General features: G+C 35.9%; 1 protein-coding gene across 4 annotated transcripts in view; it reads right to left on the bottom strand.

The window, feature by feature from the left end:
- LOC118384020 (amyloid beta precursor protein binding family B member 2-like) overlaps window positions 1-17,548 on the bottom strand; it is a 76,762-nt gene that overhangs the window by 51,018 nt on the left and 8,196 nt on the right. For all 4 annotated transcript variants that reach the window (XR_008117241.1, XM_052508719.1, XM_052508746.1 and 1 more), the window contains exons 6-7: window positions 15,464-15,610; window positions 13,283-13,410 (exon numbers count right to left, since the gene is read on the bottom strand). Coding sequence is in view for 3 of the 4 variants with exons in the window: in XM_052508719.1 (XP_052364679.1) it covers window positions 13,283-13,410; window positions 15,464-15,610 (275 nt within the window). In the remaining variant the exon portion in view is untranslated. The remainder of the gene's footprint in view (window positions 1-13,282; window positions 13,411-15,463; window positions 15,611-17,548) is intronic.

Raw genomic sequence — 17,548 nt, 5'->3', positions numbered from 1 at the left:
TTCTACTAGGTGTAATATATGTAATAAAGGGTATTCACTAGGTGTAATAGATGTAATAAAGGGTATTCACTAGGTGTAATAGATGTAATAAAGGGTATTCACTAGGTGTAATAGATGTAATAAAGGATATTCACTAGGTGTGCTACTAGGTGTAATATATGTAATAAAGGATATTCACTAGGTGTGCTACTAGGTGTAATAGATGTAATAAAGGGTATTCACTAGGTGTAATAGATGTAATAAAGGATATTCACTAGGTGTGCTACTCGGTGTAATATATGTAATAAAGGATATTCAGCTTCTTTGCTACTAGGTGTAATAGATGTAATAAAGGATATTCACTAGGTGTAATAGATGTAATAAAGGATATTCACTAGGTGTGCTACTAGGTGTAATATATGTAATAAAGGATATTCACTAGGTGTTCTACTAGGTGTAATATATGTAATAAAGGGTATTCACTAGGTGTAATAGATGTAATAAAGGGTATTCACTAGGTGTAATAGATGTAATAAAGGGTATTCACTAGGTGTAATAGATGTAATAAAGGATATTCACTAGGTGTGCTACTAGGTGTAATAAATGTAATAAAGGATATTCAGCTTTGCTACTAGGTGTAATAAATGTAACAAAGGATATTCACTAGGTGTAATAGATGTAATAAAGGGTATTCACTAGGTGTAATAGATCTAATAAAGGGTATTCACTAGGTGTAATAGATGTAATAAAGGGTATTCACTAGGTGTAATAGATGTAATAAAGGATATTCACTAGGTGTGCTACTCGGTGTAATATATGTAATAAAGGATATTCAGTCGGTGTGCTACTAGGTGTAATAGATGTAATAAAGGATATTCAGTAGCTTTGCTACTAGGTGTAATAGATGTAATAAAGGATATTCACTAGGTGTGCTACTAGGTGTAATAGATGTAATAAAGGATATTCACTAGGTGTAATAGATGTAATAAAGGATATTCACTAGGTGTGCTACTAGGTGTAATATATGTAATAAAGGATATTCACTAGGTGTAATAGATGTAATAAAGGATATTCACTAGGTGTAATAGATGTAATAAAGGATATTCACTAGGTGTAATAGATGTAATAAAGGATATTCACTAGGTGTAATATATGTAATAAAGGATATTCACTAGGTGTTCTACTAGGTGTAATAGATGTAATAAAGGGTATTCACTAGGTGTAATAGATGTAATAAAGGGTATTCACTAGGTGTAATAGATGTAATAAAGGGTATTCACTAGGTGTAATAGATGTAATAAAGGATATTCACTAGGTGTGCTACTAGGTGTAATAAATGTAATAAAGGATATTCAGCAGCTTTGCTACTAGGTGTAATAGATGTAATAAAGGATATTCACTAGGTGTAATAGATGTTATAAAGGATATTCACTAGGTGTGCTACTAGGTGTAAAAGATGTAATAAAGGATATTCAGCAGCTTTGCTACTAGGTGTAATAGATGTAATAAAGGATATTCACTAGGTGTGCTACTAGGTGTAATAAATGTAATAAAGGATATTCACTAGGTGTAATAGATGTAATAAAGGATATTCCCTAGGTGTGCTACTAGGTGTAATATATGTAATAAACGGTATTCACTAGGTGTACTACTAGGTGTAACAGATGTAATAAAGGATATTCACTAAGTGTGTTACTAGGTGTAATAAATGTAATAAAGGATATTCACTAGGTGTAATAGATGTAATAAAGGATATTCACTAGGTGTGCTACTAGGTGTAACAGATGTAATAAAGGATATTCAGTAGCTGTGCTACGAGGTGTAATAGATGTAATAAAGGGTATTCACTAGGTGTGTTACTAGGTGTAATAAATGTAATACAGGATATTCACTAGGTGTAATAGATGTAATAAAGGATATTCACTAGGATGTTCTACTAGGTGTAATAGATGTAATAAAGGATATTCACTAGGTGTACTACTAGGTGTAATAGATGTAATAAAGGGTATTCACTAGGTGTACTACTTGGTGTAATAAATGTAATAAAGGATATTCACTAGGTGCTACTAGGTGTAATAGATGTAATAAAGTATATTCACTAGGTGTGCTACTAGGTGTAATATATGTAATAAAGGGTATTCAGGTGTACTACTAGTGTAATAAATGTACTAAAGGATATTCACTAGGTGTAATAGATGTAATAAAGGGTATTCACTAGGTGTAAGATCTAATAAAGGGTATTCACTAGATGTAATAGATGTAATAAAGGGTATTCACTAGGTGTAATAGATGCAATAAAGGATATTCACTAGGTGTGTTACTAGGTGTAATAAATGTAATAAAGGATATTCACTAGGTGTGCTACTAGGTGTAATAGATGTAATAAAGGATATTCACTAGGTGTTCTACTAGGTTTAATAGATGCAATAAAGGATATTCACTAGGTGTTCTACTGGTGTAATAGATGTAATAAAGGGTATTCACTAGGTGTAATATATGCAATAAAGGATATTCACTAGTGTAATAGATGTAATAAAGGGTATTCACTAGGTGTAATATATGTAATAAAGGATATTCACTAGGTGTAATAGATGTAATAAAGGGTATTCACTAGGTGTAATAGATGTAATAAAGGATATTCACTAGGTGTAATAGATGTAATAAAGGGTATTATTCACTAGGTGTAATAGATGTAATAAAGGATATTCACTAGGTGTGCTACTAGGTGTAATAAATGTAATAAAGGATATATTCACTAGGTTTGCTACTAGGTGTAATAATGTAATAAAGGATATTCACTAGGTGTAATAGATGTAATAAAGGATATTCACTAGGTGTAATAGATGTAATAAAGGGTATTCACTAGGTGTAATAGATGTAATAAAGGATATTATTCTAGGTGTAATAGATGTAATAAAGGATATTCACTAGGTGTGCTACTAGGTGTAATATATGTAATAAAGGATATTCAGTCGGTGTGCTACTAGGTGTAATAGATGTAATAAAGGATATTCACAGTAGCTTTGCTACTAGGTGTAATATATGTAATAAAGGATATTCACTAGGTGTGCTACTAGGTGTAATAGATGTAATAAAGGGTATTCACTAGGTGTAATAGATGTAATAAAGGATATTCACTAGTGTGCTACTAGGTGTAATAGATGTAATAAAGGATATTCAGTAGTGCTACTAGGTGTAATAGATGTAATAAAGGATATTCACTTCTTTGCTACTAGGTGTAATAGATGTAATAAAGGATATATTCACTAGGTGTAATAGATGTAATAAAGGATATTCACTAGGTGTGCTACTAGGTGTAATAAATGTAATAAACGGTATTCACTAGGTGTACCACTAGGTGTAATACATGTAATAAAGGATATTCACTAGGTGTAATAGATGTAATAAAGGGTATTCACTAGGTGTAATAGATCTAATAAAGGGTATTCACTAGGTGTAATAGATGTAATAAAGGATATTCACTAGGTGTGCTACTAGGTGTAATAGATGTAATAAAGGATATTCAGTAGCTATGCTACTAGGTGTAATAGATGTAATAAAGGATATTCACTAGGTGTAATAGATGTAATAAAGGATATTCACTAGGTGTGCTACTAGGTGTAAAAGATGTAATAAAGGATATTCAGCAGCTTTGCTACTAGGTGTAATAGATGTAATAAAGGATATTCACTAGGTGTGCTACTAGGTGTAATAAATGTAATAAAGGATATTCACTAGGTGTAATAGATGTAATAAAGGATATTCCTAGGTGTGCTACTAGGTGTAATATATGTAATAAAGGGTATTCACTAGGTGTTCTACTAGGTGTAATAGATGTAATAAAGGATATTCACTAGGTGTGTTACTAGGTGTAATAGATGTAATAAAGGATATTCACTAGGTGTAATAGATGTAATAAAGGATATTCACTAGGTGTGCTACTAGGTGTAATATATGTAATAAAGGATATTCACTAGTGTACTACTAGGTGTAATAGATGTAATAAAGGATATTCACTAGGGTTAATAGAGTGTGTTACTAGGTGTAATAGATGTAATAAAGGATATTCACTAGGTGTAATAGATGTAATAAAGGGTATTCACTAGGTGTAATAGATGTAATAAAGGGTATTCACTAGGTGTACTACTAGGTGTAATATATGTAATAAAGGGTATTCACTAGGTGTACTACTAGGTGCAATAAATGTAATAAAGGATATTCACTAGGTGTACTACTAGGTGTAATAGATGTAATAAAGGATATTCACTAGGTGTGCTACTTGGTGTAATATATGTAATAAAGGGTATTCACTAGGTGTACTACTAGGTGTAATAAATTTAATAAAGGATATTCACTAGGTGTAATAGATGTAATAAAGGGTATTCACTAGGTGTAATAGATCTAATAAAGGGTATTCACTAGGTGTAATAGATGTAATAAAGGGTATTCGCTAGGTGTAATAGAACTAATAAAGGGTATTCACTAGGTGTGATTAATAAAGGATATTGTAATAAATGTAATAGAAGTAATAAAGGATATTCACTAGGTGTGCTACTAGGTGTAATAGATGTAATAAAGGATATTCACTAGGTGTTCTACTCGGTTTAATAGATGCAATAAAGGATATTCACTAGGTGTTCTACCTGGTGTAATAGATGTAACAAAGGGTATTCCCTAGGTGTAATATATGCAATAAAGGATATTCACTAGGTATTAGATGTAATAAAGGGTATTCACTTGGTGTAATATATGTAATAAAGGATATTCACTAGGTGTAATAGATGTAATAAAGGATATTCACTAGGTGTGCTACTAGGTGTAATATATGTAATAAAGGATATTCACTAGGTGTTCTACTAGGTGTAATATATGTAATAAAGGGTATTCACTAGGTGTAATAGATGTAATAAAGGGTATTCACTAGGTGTAATAGATGTAATAAAGGGTATTCACTAGGTGTAATAGATGTAATAAAGGATATTCACTAGGTGTGATATTACTAGGTGTAATAAATGTAATAAAGGATATTCACTAGCTTTGCTACTAGGTGTAATAAATGTAACAAAGGATATTCACTAGGTGTAATAGATGTAATAAAGGGTATTCACTAGGTGTAATAGATCTAATAAAGGGTATTCACTAGGTGTAATAGATGTAATAAAGGGTATTCACTAGGTGTAATAGATGTAATAAAGGATATTCACTAGGTGTGCTACTCGGTGTAATATATGTAATAAAGGATATTCAGTCGGTGTGCTACTAGGTGTAATAGATGTAATAAAGGATATTCAGTAGCTTTGCTACTAGGTGTAAAAGATGTAATAAAGGATATTCACTAGGTGTGCTACTAGGTGTAATAGATGTAATAAAGGGTATTCACTAGGTGTAATAGATGTAATAAAGGATATTCACTAGGTGTGCTACTCGGTGTAATAGATGTAATAAAGGGTATTCACTAGGTGTAATAGATGTAATAAAGGATATTCAGCTTCTTTGCTACTAGGTGTAATAGATGTAATAAAGGATATTCACTAGGTGTAATAGATGTAATAAAGGATATTCACTAGGTGTGCTACTAGGTGTAATATATGTAATAAAGGATATTCACTAGGTGTTCTACTAGGTGTAATATATGTAATAAAGGGTATTCACTAGGTGTAATAGATGTAATAAAGGGTATTCACTAGGTGTAATAGATGTAATAAAGGGTATTCACTAGGTGTAATAGATGTAATAAAGGATATTCACTAGGTGTGCTACTAGGTGTAATAAATGTAATAAAGGATATTCAGCAGCTTTGCTACTAGGTGTAATAGATGTAATAAAGGATATTCACTAGGTGTAATAGATGTAATAAAGGATATTCACTAGGTGTGCTACTAGGTGTAAAAGATGTAATAAAGGGTATTCACTAGCTTTGCTACTAGGTGTAATAGATGTAATAAAGGATATTCACTAGGTGTGCTACTAGGTGTAATAAATGTAATAAAGGATATTCACTAGGTGTAATAGATGTAATAAAGGATATCCCAGGTGTGCTACTAGGTGTAATAGATGTAATAAAGGTATTCACTAGGTGTACTACTAGGTGTAATAGATGTAATAAAGGATATTCACTAAGTGTGTTACTAGGTGTAATAAATGTAATAAAGGATATTCACTAGGTGTAATAGATGTAATAAAGGACATTCCCTAGGTGTGCTACTAGGTGTAATATATGTAATAAACGGTATTCACTAGGTGTACTACTAGGTGTAACAGATGTAATAAAGGATATTCACTAAGCGTGTTACTAGGTGTAATAAATGTAATAAAGGATATTCACTAGGTGTAATAGATGTAATAAAGGGTATTCACTAGGTGTAATAGATGTAATAAAGGGTATTCACTAGGTGTACTTCTAGGTGTAATATATGTAATAAAGGGTATTCACTAGGTGTACTACTTGGTGTAATAAATGTAATAAAGGATATTCACTAGGTGTACTACTAGGTGTAATAGATGTAATAAAGTATATTCACTAGGTGTGCTACTAGGTGTAATATATGTAATAAAGGGTATTCACTAGGTGTACTACTAGGTGTAATAAATGTACTAAAGGATATTCACTAGGTGTAATAGATGTAATAAAGGGTATTCACTAGGTGTAATAGATCTAATAAAGGGTATTCACTAGATGTAATAGATGTAATAAAGGGTATTCACTAGGTGTAATAGATGCAATAAAGGATATTCACTAGGTGTGTTACTAGGTGTAATAAATGTAATAAAGGATATTCACTAGGTGTGCTACTAGGTATAATAGATGTAATAAAGGATATTCACTAGGTGTTCTACTCGGTTTAATAGATGTAATAAAGGATATTTACTAGGTGTTCTACCTGGTGTAATAGATGTAACAAAGGGTATTCCCTAGGTGTAATATATGCAATAAAGGATATTCACTAGGTATTAGATGTAATAAAGGGTATTCACTTGGTGTAATATATGTAATAAAGGATATTCACTAGGTGTAATAGATGTAATAAAGGGTATTCACTAGGTGTAATAGATGTAATAAAGGATATTCACTAGGTGTTCTACTAGGTGTAATAGACGTAATTAAGGATATTCAGTAGCTTTGCTACTAGGTGTAATAGATGTAATAAAGGATATTCACTAGGTGTGCTACTAGGTGTAATAAATGTAATAAAGGATATTCACTAGGTGTAATAGATGTAATAAATGATATTCCCTAGGTGTGCTACTAGGTGTAATATATGTAATACACGGTATTCACTAGGTGTAATAGATGTAATAAAGGGTATTCACTAGGTGTAATAGATGTAATAAAGGATATTCACTAGGCGTGCTACTAGTTGTAACAAATGTAATAAAGGATATTCAGTAGCTTTGCTACGAGGTGTAATAGATGTAATAAAGGGTATTCAGTCGGGGTGGTACTAGGTGTAATAGATGTAATAAAGGATATTCAGTAGCTTTGCTACTAGGTGTAATAGATGTAATAAAGGATATTCAGTAGCTTTGCTACAAGGTGTAATAGATGTAATAAAGGATATTCACTAGGTGTGCTACTAGGTGTAATAAATGTAATAAAGGATATTCACTAGGTGTAATAGATGTAATAAAGGATATTCCCTCGGTGTGCTACTAGGTATAATATATGTAATAAACGGTATTCACTAGGTGTACTACTAGGTGTAACAGATGTAATAAAGGATATTCTCTAAGTGTGTTACTAGGTGTAATAAATGTAATAAACGATATTCACTAGGTGTAATAGATGTAATAAAAGGTATTCACTAGGTGTAATAGATGTAATAAAGGATATTCACTAGGCGTGCTAGTAGGTGTAACAGATGTAATAAAGGATATTCAGTAGCTTTGCTACGAGGTGTAATAGATGTAATAAAGGGTATTCAGTCGGTGTGCTACTAGGTGTAATAGATGTAATAAAGGATAGTCAGTAGCTCTGCTACTAGGTGTAATAGATGTAATAAAGGGTATTCACTAGGTGTTCTACTAGGTGTAATAGATGTAATAAAGGGTATTCACTAGGTGTACTACTAGGTGTAATATTTGTAATAAAGGGTATTCACTAGGTGTACTACTAGGTGTAATATATGTAATAAAGGGTTTTCACTGGGTGTACTACTTGGTGTAATATATGTAATAAAGGGTATTCACTAGGTGTACTACTAGGTGTAATAAATGTAATAAAGGATATTCACTAGGTGTACTACTAGGTGTAATAGATGTAATAAAGGATATTCACTAGGTGTGCTACTTGGTGTAATATATGTAGTAAAGGGTATTCACTAGGTGTACTACTAGGTGTAATAAATGTAATAAAGGATATTCACTAGGTGTAATAGATGTAATAAAGGTTATTCACTAGGTGTGCTACTAGGTGTAATAAATGTAATAAAGGATATTCAGCAGCTTTGCTACTAGGTGTAATAGATCTAATAAAGGATATTCACTAGGTGTAATAGATGTTATAAAGGATATTCACTAGGTGTGCTACTAGGTGTAAAAGATGTAATAAAGGATATTCAGCAGCTTTGCTACTAGGTGTAATAGATGTAATAAAGGATATTCACTAGGTGTGCTACTAGGTGTAATAAATGTAATAAAGGATATTCACTAGGTGTAATAGATGTAATAAAGGATATTCCCTAGGTGTGCTACTAGGTGTAATATATGTAATAAACGGTATTCACTAGGTGTACTACTAGGTGTAACAGATGTAATAAAGGATATTCACTAAGTGTGTTACTAGGTGTAATAAATGTAATAAAGGATATTCACTAGGTGTAATAGATGTAATAAAGGACATTCCCTAGGTGTGCTACTAGGTGTAATATATGTAATAAACGGTATTCACTAGGTGTACTACTAGGTGTAACAGATGTAATAAAGGATATTCACTAAGTGTGTTACTAGGTGTAATAAATGTAATAAAGGATATTCACTAGGTGTAATAGATGTAATAAAGGGTATTCACTAGGTGTAATAGATGTAATAAAGGATATTCACTTGGCGTGCTACTAGGTGTAACAGATGTAATAAAGGATATTCAGTAGCTTTGCTACGAGGTGTAATAGATGTAATAAAGGGTATTCAGTCGGTGTGCTACTAGGTGTAATAGATGTAATAAAGGATATCCAGTAGCTTTGCTACGAGGTGTAATAGATGTAATAAAGGGTATTCAGACGGTGTGCTACTAGGTGTAATAGATGTAATAAAGGATATTCAGTAGCTTTGCTACTAGGTGTAATAGATGTAATAAAGGATATTCAGTAGCTTTGCTACCAGGTGTAATAGATGTAATAAAGGATATTCACTAGGTGTGCTACTAGGTGTAATAAATGTAATAAAGGATATTCACTAGGTGTAATAGATGTAATAAAGGATATTCCCTAGGTGTGCTACTAGGTATAATATATGTAATAAACGGTATTCACTAGGTGTACTACTAGGTGTAACAGATGTAATAAAGGATATTCTCTAAGTGTGTTACTAGGTGTAATAAATGTAATAAACGATATTCACTAGGTGTAATAGATGTAATAAAGGGTATTCACTAGGTGTAATAGATGTAATAAAGGATATTCACTAGGTGTGCTACTCGGTGTAATATATGTAATAAAGGATATTCAGTCGGTGTGCTACTAGGTGTAATAGATGTAATAAAGGATATTCAGTAGCTTTGCTACTAGGTGTAAAAGATGTAATAAAGGATATTCAGTTGGTGTGCTACTAGGTGTAATAGATGTAATAAAGGATATTCAGCTTCTTTGCTACTAGGTGTAATAGATGTAATAAAGGATATTCCCTAGGTGTAATAGATGTAATAAAGGATATTCACTAGGTGTGCTACTAGGTGTAATATATGTAATAAAGGATATTCACTAGGTGTTCTACTAGGTGTAATATATGTAATAAAGGGTATTCACTAGGTGTAATAGATGTAATAAAGGGTATTCACTAGGTGTAATAGATGTAATAAAGGGTATTCACGAGGTGTAATAGATGTTATAAAGGATATTCACTAGGTGTGCTACTAGGTGTAATAGATGTAATAAAGGATATTCAGTAGCTTTGCTACCAGGTGTAATAGATGTAATAAAGGATATTCAGTTGGTGTGCTACGAGGTGTAATAGATGTAATAAAGGGTATTCACTAGGTGTACTACTAGGTGTAATAAATGTAACAAAGGATATTCACTAGGTGTAATAGATGTAATAAAGGGTATTCACTAGGTGTAATAGATCTAATAAAGGGTATTCACTAGGTGTAATAGATGTAATAAAGGGTATTCACTAGGTGTAATAGATGTAATAAAGGATATTCACTAGGTGTGCTACTCGGTGTAATATATGTAATAAAGGATATTCAGTCGGTGTGCTACTAGGTGTAATAGATGTAATAAAGGATATTCAGTAGCTTTGCTACTAGGTGTAAAAGATGTAATAAAGGATATTCAGTTGGTGTGCTACTAGGTGTAATAGATGTAATAAAGGATATTCAGCTTCTTTGCTACTAGGTGTAATAGATGTAATAAAGGATATTCACTAGGTGTAATAGATGTAATAAAGGATATTCACTAGGTGTGCTACTAGGTGTAATATATGTAATAAAGGATATTCACTAGGTGTTCTACTAGGTGTAATATATGTAATAAAGGGTATTCACTAGGTGTAATAGATGTAATAAAGGGTATTCACTAGGTGTAATAGATGTAATAAAGGGTATTCACGAGGTGTAATAGATGTAATAAAGGATATTCACTAGGTGTGCTACTAGGTGTAATAAATGTAATAAAGGATATTCAGCAGCTTTTGCTACTAGGTGTAATAGATGTAATAAAGGATATTCAGTAGGTGTAATAGATGTTATAAAGGATATTCACTAGGTGTGCTACTAGGTGTAAAAGATGTAATAAAGGATATTCAGCAGCTTTGCTACTAGGTGTAATAGATGTAATAAAGGATATTCACTAGGTGTGCTACTAGGTGTAATAGATGTAATAAAGGGTATTCACTAGGTGTAATAGATGTAATAAAGGATATTCACTAGGTGTGCTACTCGATGTAATATATGTAATAAAGGATATTCAGTCGGTGTGCTACTAGGTGTAATAGATGTAATAAAGGATATTCAGCTTCTTTGCTACTAGGTGTAATAGATGTAATAAAGGATATTCACTAGGTGTAATGTAACAGATGTAATAAAGGATATTCACTAGGTGTGCTACTAGGTGTAATATATGTAATAAAGGATATTCACTAGGTGTTCTACTAGGTGTAATATATGTAATAAAGGGTATTCACTAGGTGTAATAGATGTAATAAAGGGTATTCACTAGGTGTAATAGATGTAATAAAGGGTATTCACGAGGTGTAATAGATGTAATAAAGGATATTCACTAGGTGTGCTACTAGGTGTAATAAATGTAATAAAGGATATTCAGCAGCTTTTGCTACTAGGTGTAATAGATGTAATAAAGGATATTCAGCAGCTTTGCTACTAGGTGTAATAGATGTAATAAAGGATATTCACTAGGTGTGCTACTAGGTGTAATAGATGTAATAAAGGATATTCAGCAGCTTTGCTACTAGGTGTAATAGATGTAATAAAGGATATTCACTGGGTGTGCTACTAGGTGTAATAGATGTAATAAAGGGTATTCACTAGGTGTAATAGATGTAATAAAGGATATTCACTAGGTGTGCTACTCGATGTAATATATGTAATAAAGGATATTCAGTCGGTGTGCTACTAGGTGTAATAGATGTAATAAAGGATATTCAGTAGCTTTGCTACTAGGTGTAAAAGATGTAATAAAGGATATTCAGTTGGTGTGCTACTAGGTGTAATAGATGTAATAAAGGATATTCACTAGGTGTGCTACTAGGTGTAATAGATGTAATAAAGGATATTCAGCTTCTTTGCTACTAGGTGTAATAGATGTAATAAAGTATATTCACTAGGTGTAATAGATGTTATAAAGGATATTCACTAGGTGTGCTACTAGGTGTAAAAGATGTAATAAAGGATATTCAGCAGCTTTGCTACTAGGTGTAATAGATGTAATAAAGGATATTCACTAGGTGTGCTACTAGGTGTAATATATGTAATAAAGGATATTCAGCAGCTTTGCTACTAGGTGTAATAGATGTAATAAAGGATATTCACTAGGTGTGCTACTAGGTGTAAAATATGTAATAAAGGATATTCAGCAGCTTTGCTACTAGGTGTAATAGATGTCATAAAGGATATTCAGTTGGTGTGCTACTAGGTGTAATATATGTAATAAAGGGTATTCACTAAGTGTACTACTAGGTGTAATAAATGTAATAAAGGATATGTGTAATAGATGGACTGGCCACCCCACATAGCCTGGTTCCTCTCTAGGTTTCTTCCTAGGTTTTGGCCTTTCTAGGGAGTTTTTCCTAGCCACCGTGCTTCTACACCTGCAATGCTTGCTGTTTGGGGTTTTAGGCTGGGTTTCTGTACAGCACTTTGAGATATCAGCTGATGTACGAAGGGCTATATAAATAAATTTGATTTGATTTGATTTAATAAAGGGTATTCACTATGTGTGCTACTAGGTGTAATAAATGTAATAAAGGATATTCACTAGGTGTGCTACTAGGTGTAATAGATGTAATAAAGGGTATTCACTAGGTGTGCTACAAGGTGTAATATATGTAATAAAGGATATTCACTAGGTGTGCTACTAGGTGTAATAGATGTAATAAAGGGTATTCACTAGGTGTGCTACAAGGTGTAATATATGTAATAAAGGATATTCACTAGGTGTAATAGATGCAATAAAGGGTATTCACTAGGTGTGCTACAAGGTGTAATAGATGTAATAAAGGATATTCACTAGGTGTAATAGATGCAATAAAGGATATTCACTAGGTGTGCTACTAGGTGTAATAGATGTAATAAAGGATATTCAGTAGCTTTGCTACTGGGTGTAATAGATGTAATAAAGGATATTTACTAGGTGTGCTACTAGGTGTAATAGATGTAATAAAGGATATTCACTAGGTGTAATAGATGTAATAAAGGGTATTCACTAGGTGTAATAGATGTAATAAAGGGTATTCACAAGGTGTCCTACTAGGTGGAATAGATGTAATAAAGGGTATCCAGTAGCTTTGCTACTAGGTGTAATACAGGGGTATGGTGTATTTCCCACACATTTATTGTGTGAGAAACAATTTGCCCCTCGGGGACATTAAAGTTCAACCTATCCTATAAGACATGTCCCTCTGTCTTTCTCACCTGTCATGGTCTCGGCCGACGCCCCACACACGGATGCTGCTGATTGGCTGAGAGTGGAGCATGCTGCGGTCGTCCGGGTGGACCAGGGTCAGATCACGGTCCTGGAGCACCAGCAGCATGCCTTTACCCTGATGGAACGATGAATATATCAATCAATACGTCAATCAATCAATACATCAATCAATCAATACATCAATCAATACATCAATCAATCAATACATCAATCAATCAATACATCAATGTATCAATCAAATCAAATCAAATCAAATTTTATTTGTCACATACACATGGTTAGCAGATGTTAATGCGAGTGTAGCGAAATGCTTGTGCTTCTAGTTCCGACAATGCAGTGATAACCAACAAGTAATCTAACTAACAATTCCAAAACTACTGTCTTATACACAGTGTAGGGGGATAAAGAATATGTACATAAGGATATATGAATGAGTGATGGTACAGAGCAGCATACAGTAGATGGTATCGAGTACAGTATATACATATGAGATGAGTATGTAGACAAAGTAAACAAAGTGGCATAGTTAAAGTGGCTAGTGATACATGTATTACATAAGGATGCAGTCGATGATGTAGAGTACAGTATATAAGTATGCATATGAGATGAATAATGTAGGGTAAGTAACATTATATAAGGTAGCATTGTTTAAAGTGGCTAGTGATATATTTACATAATTTCCCATCAATTCCCATTATTAAAGTGGCTGGAGTTGGGTCAGTGTCAATGACAGTGTGTTGGCAGCAGCCACTCAATGTTAGTGGTGGCTGTTTAACAGTGGCCTTGAGATAGAAGCTGTTTTTCAGTTTCTCGGTCCCAGCTTTGATGCACCTGTACTGACCTCGCTTTCCCGGATGATAGCGGGGTGAACAGGCAGTGGTTCAGGTGGTTGATGTCCTTGATGATCTTTATGGCCTTCCTGTAACATCGGGTGGTGTAGGTGTCCTGGAGGGCAGGTAGTTTGCCCCCGGTGATGCGTTGTGCAGACCTCACTACCCTCTGGAGAGCCTTACGGTTGAGGGCGGAGCAGTTGCCGTACCAGGCGGTGATACAGCCCGCCAGGATGCTCTCGATTGTGCATCTGTAGAAGTTTGTGAGTGCTTTTGGTGACAAGTCAAATTTCTTCAGCCTCCTGAGGTTGAAGAGACGCTGCTGCGCCTTCTTCACGACGCTGTCAGTGTGAGTGGACCAATTCAGTTTGTCTGTGATGTGTATGCCGAGGAACTTAAAACTTGCAACCTCTCCACTACTGTTCCATCGATGTGGATAGGGGGGTGTTCCCTCTGCTGTTTCCTGAAGTCCACAATCATCTCCTTAGTTTTGTTGACGTTGAGTGTGAGGTTATTTTCCTGACACCACACTCCGAGGGCCCTCACCTCCTCCCTGTAGGCTGTCTCGTCGTTGTTGGTAATCAAGCCTACCACTGTTGTGTCGTCAGCAAACTTGATGATTGAGTTGGAGGCGTGCGTGGCCACGCAGTCGTGGGTGAACAGGGAGTACAGGAGAGGGCTCAGAACGCACCCTTGTGGGGCCCCCGTGTTGAGGATCAGCGGGGAGGAGATGTTGTTGCCTACCCTCACCACCTGGGGGCGGCCCGTCAGGAAGTCCAGTACCCAGTTGCACAGGGCGGGGTCGAGACCCATCAATCAATACATCAATCAATACATCAATTAATCCATCAATTAATCAATGCATCAATCTATCACTCAATACATCAATACATCAATCAATCAATACATCAATCAATCAATCAATCAATACATCAATAGATCAATACGTCAATCAATATATCAATCAATACATCAATCAATCAATACATCAATCAATCAAATTGTATCTGTATGGCACTTCCTAAAACTGTCACAAAGTGCATACACACACGCACGCACAAGTGAACGCACGCAAGCTTGTGTAACCGGTGGGAAATGTTTAGCTAGTTAGCGGTGCGCGTTAGAGCGTTTCCAATCGGTAACGTCGCTCGCTCTGAGACCTTGAACTTGTTCTGCAAGAGCCGCAGCTGTTGTGGACCGATATGTAATGATGCCTCATGGGAGTTGTTGTTGATGTGTTCAGCGGTTGCCTGGTTCAAGGCCAAGTTGGGGCGAGGAGAGGGATGGAAGCAACACACCATGCACCCCCCCCCCCCACACACACACACAGGTCCTCACCTCTCCCCAGACCCCTGCCGAGTCTCGTATGTCCCTCCTACAGTACGACAACTGCCTGATACAGTGATGGACAGCCACACTGCTCCTCCCCTCTGCCAGGTCTCTCTCTGCCATCTCCACCCAGCCCAGAGAACGCACTGGGAATGACTGAAATACACACACATAGATGGAGCAATTAATTAATAAACACTAATACAAAACCACACACACAAAAGCACACCTCCCCCAACACTGACACAGAAAAACATTCTCTTTAAATTGGTAAAAGGTCCAGGGTACATGCAGCGAGGGTAGCAGAGAGTGAGAGAGTATTGTGACAGTGTATGAAATATAATAGGCTGTGTGGGTCAGCGCAGCCCAGAGCCAGCCGTCCCTCAGAGCACCACAACGCATTAATCGTCTCTTTAGGGACAGACCCCGGTTGTTCCAACTCTCACACAGGGACAAACATGCACACAGACTGCAACACACACAGATGTACACGAAACGCACGCGCACACCCGGCACTTTTCAATGGTTCCATCATCCGATTATGTTGTGTGGCACGTTCAACAGAGCAATTCCCAGTCAGCATGGTGACAGGTGCATTCGGCCTAATTGTTTTCTCTCTATCCTTCCTCACTTCCTCCTCTTTTTCTCCTCCCTCTCTTTACCTTCTCTTCATTCTCACTACCAACCGTCCTCCTCATCAAACATGAACGTACTATGTGTGCCTCCCCCACCACACACCCCTCCTTCTTTGTTGGGGAGCATGTACATACACCATTAATCCAGCAGGGGGCACCAAAACCTCCCAATCAGCCACAGAGCCTTGGCACTGGACAGTAGTTCACCAAATGACCAATAGGTGGCAGTGCCACGGAGAAAGAGATCACCCCCACTCCCTTCCCTCCGTGAACACTGGATAGGTGACAGCATGGTTAGCATCCCATTGTTTTCGACCAAATCCAACCTTGTACAATCAGTGATTAACCTCCAAACGAGCTTCAATGCCATACAACACTCCTTCCGTGGCCTCCAACTGCTGTTAAACGCTAGTAAAACCAAATGCATGCTTTTCAACCGTTCGCTGCCTGCACCCGCACGCCTGACCAGCATCACCACCCTGGATGGTTCCAACCTTGAATATGTGGACATCTATAAGTACCTAGGTGTCTGGCTAGACTGTAAACTCTCCTTCCAGACTCATATCAAACATCTCTTGTAACGCCAGGGTAGTGGGTTCGATCCCCGGGACCACCCATACTTAGAATGTATGCACACATGACTGTAAGTCGCTTTGGATAAAAGCGTCTGCTAAATGGCATATATTATTATTATTATTATTATTATAAAATCAAATCAAGAGTCGGCTTTCTATTCCGCAACAAAGCCTCCTTCACTCACGCCGCCAAACTTACCCTAGTAAAACTGACTATCCTACCGATCCTCGACTTCGGCGATGTCATCTACAAAATTGCTTCCAACACTCTACTCAGCAAACTGGATGCAGTTTATCACAGTGCCATCCGTTTTGTCACTAAAGCACCTTATACCACCCACCACTGCGACCTGTATGTTCTAGTCGGCTGGCCCTCGCTACATATTCGTCGCCAGACCCAATGGCTCCAGGTCATCTACAAGTCCATGCTAGGTAAAGCTCCCCTTATCTCAGTTCACTGGTCACGATGGCAACACCCATCCGTAGCACGCGCTCCAGCAGGTGTATCTCACTGATCATCCCTAAAGCCAACACCTCATTTGGCCGCCTTTCGTTTCAGTTCTCTGCTGCCTGTGACTGGAACGAATTGCAAAAATCGCTGAAGTTGGAGACTTTTATCTCCCTCACCAACTTCAAACATCTGCTATCTGAGCAGCTAACCGATCGCTGCAGCTGTACAGAGTCTATCGGTAAATAGCCCACCCATTTTTACCTACCTCATCCCCATACTGTTTTTATTTATTTACTTTTCTGCTCTTTTGCACACCAATATCTCTACCTGTACATGACCATCTGATCATTTATCACTCCAGTGTTAATCTGCAAAATTGTAATTATTCACCTACCTCATCCCTTTTGCACACAATGTATATAGACTCCCCCTT

This window comes from Oncorhynchus keta, chromosome 4 (assembly GCF_023373465.1).
Source record: "Oncorhynchus keta strain PuntledgeMale-10-30-2019 chromosome 4, Oket_V2, whole genome shotgun sequence".
Classification (NCBI taxonomy): domain Eukaryota; kingdom Metazoa; phylum Chordata; class Actinopteri; order Salmoniformes; family Salmonidae; genus Oncorhynchus; species Oncorhynchus keta.
This window is presented reverse-complemented; position numbering and strand designations above follow the sequence as displayed.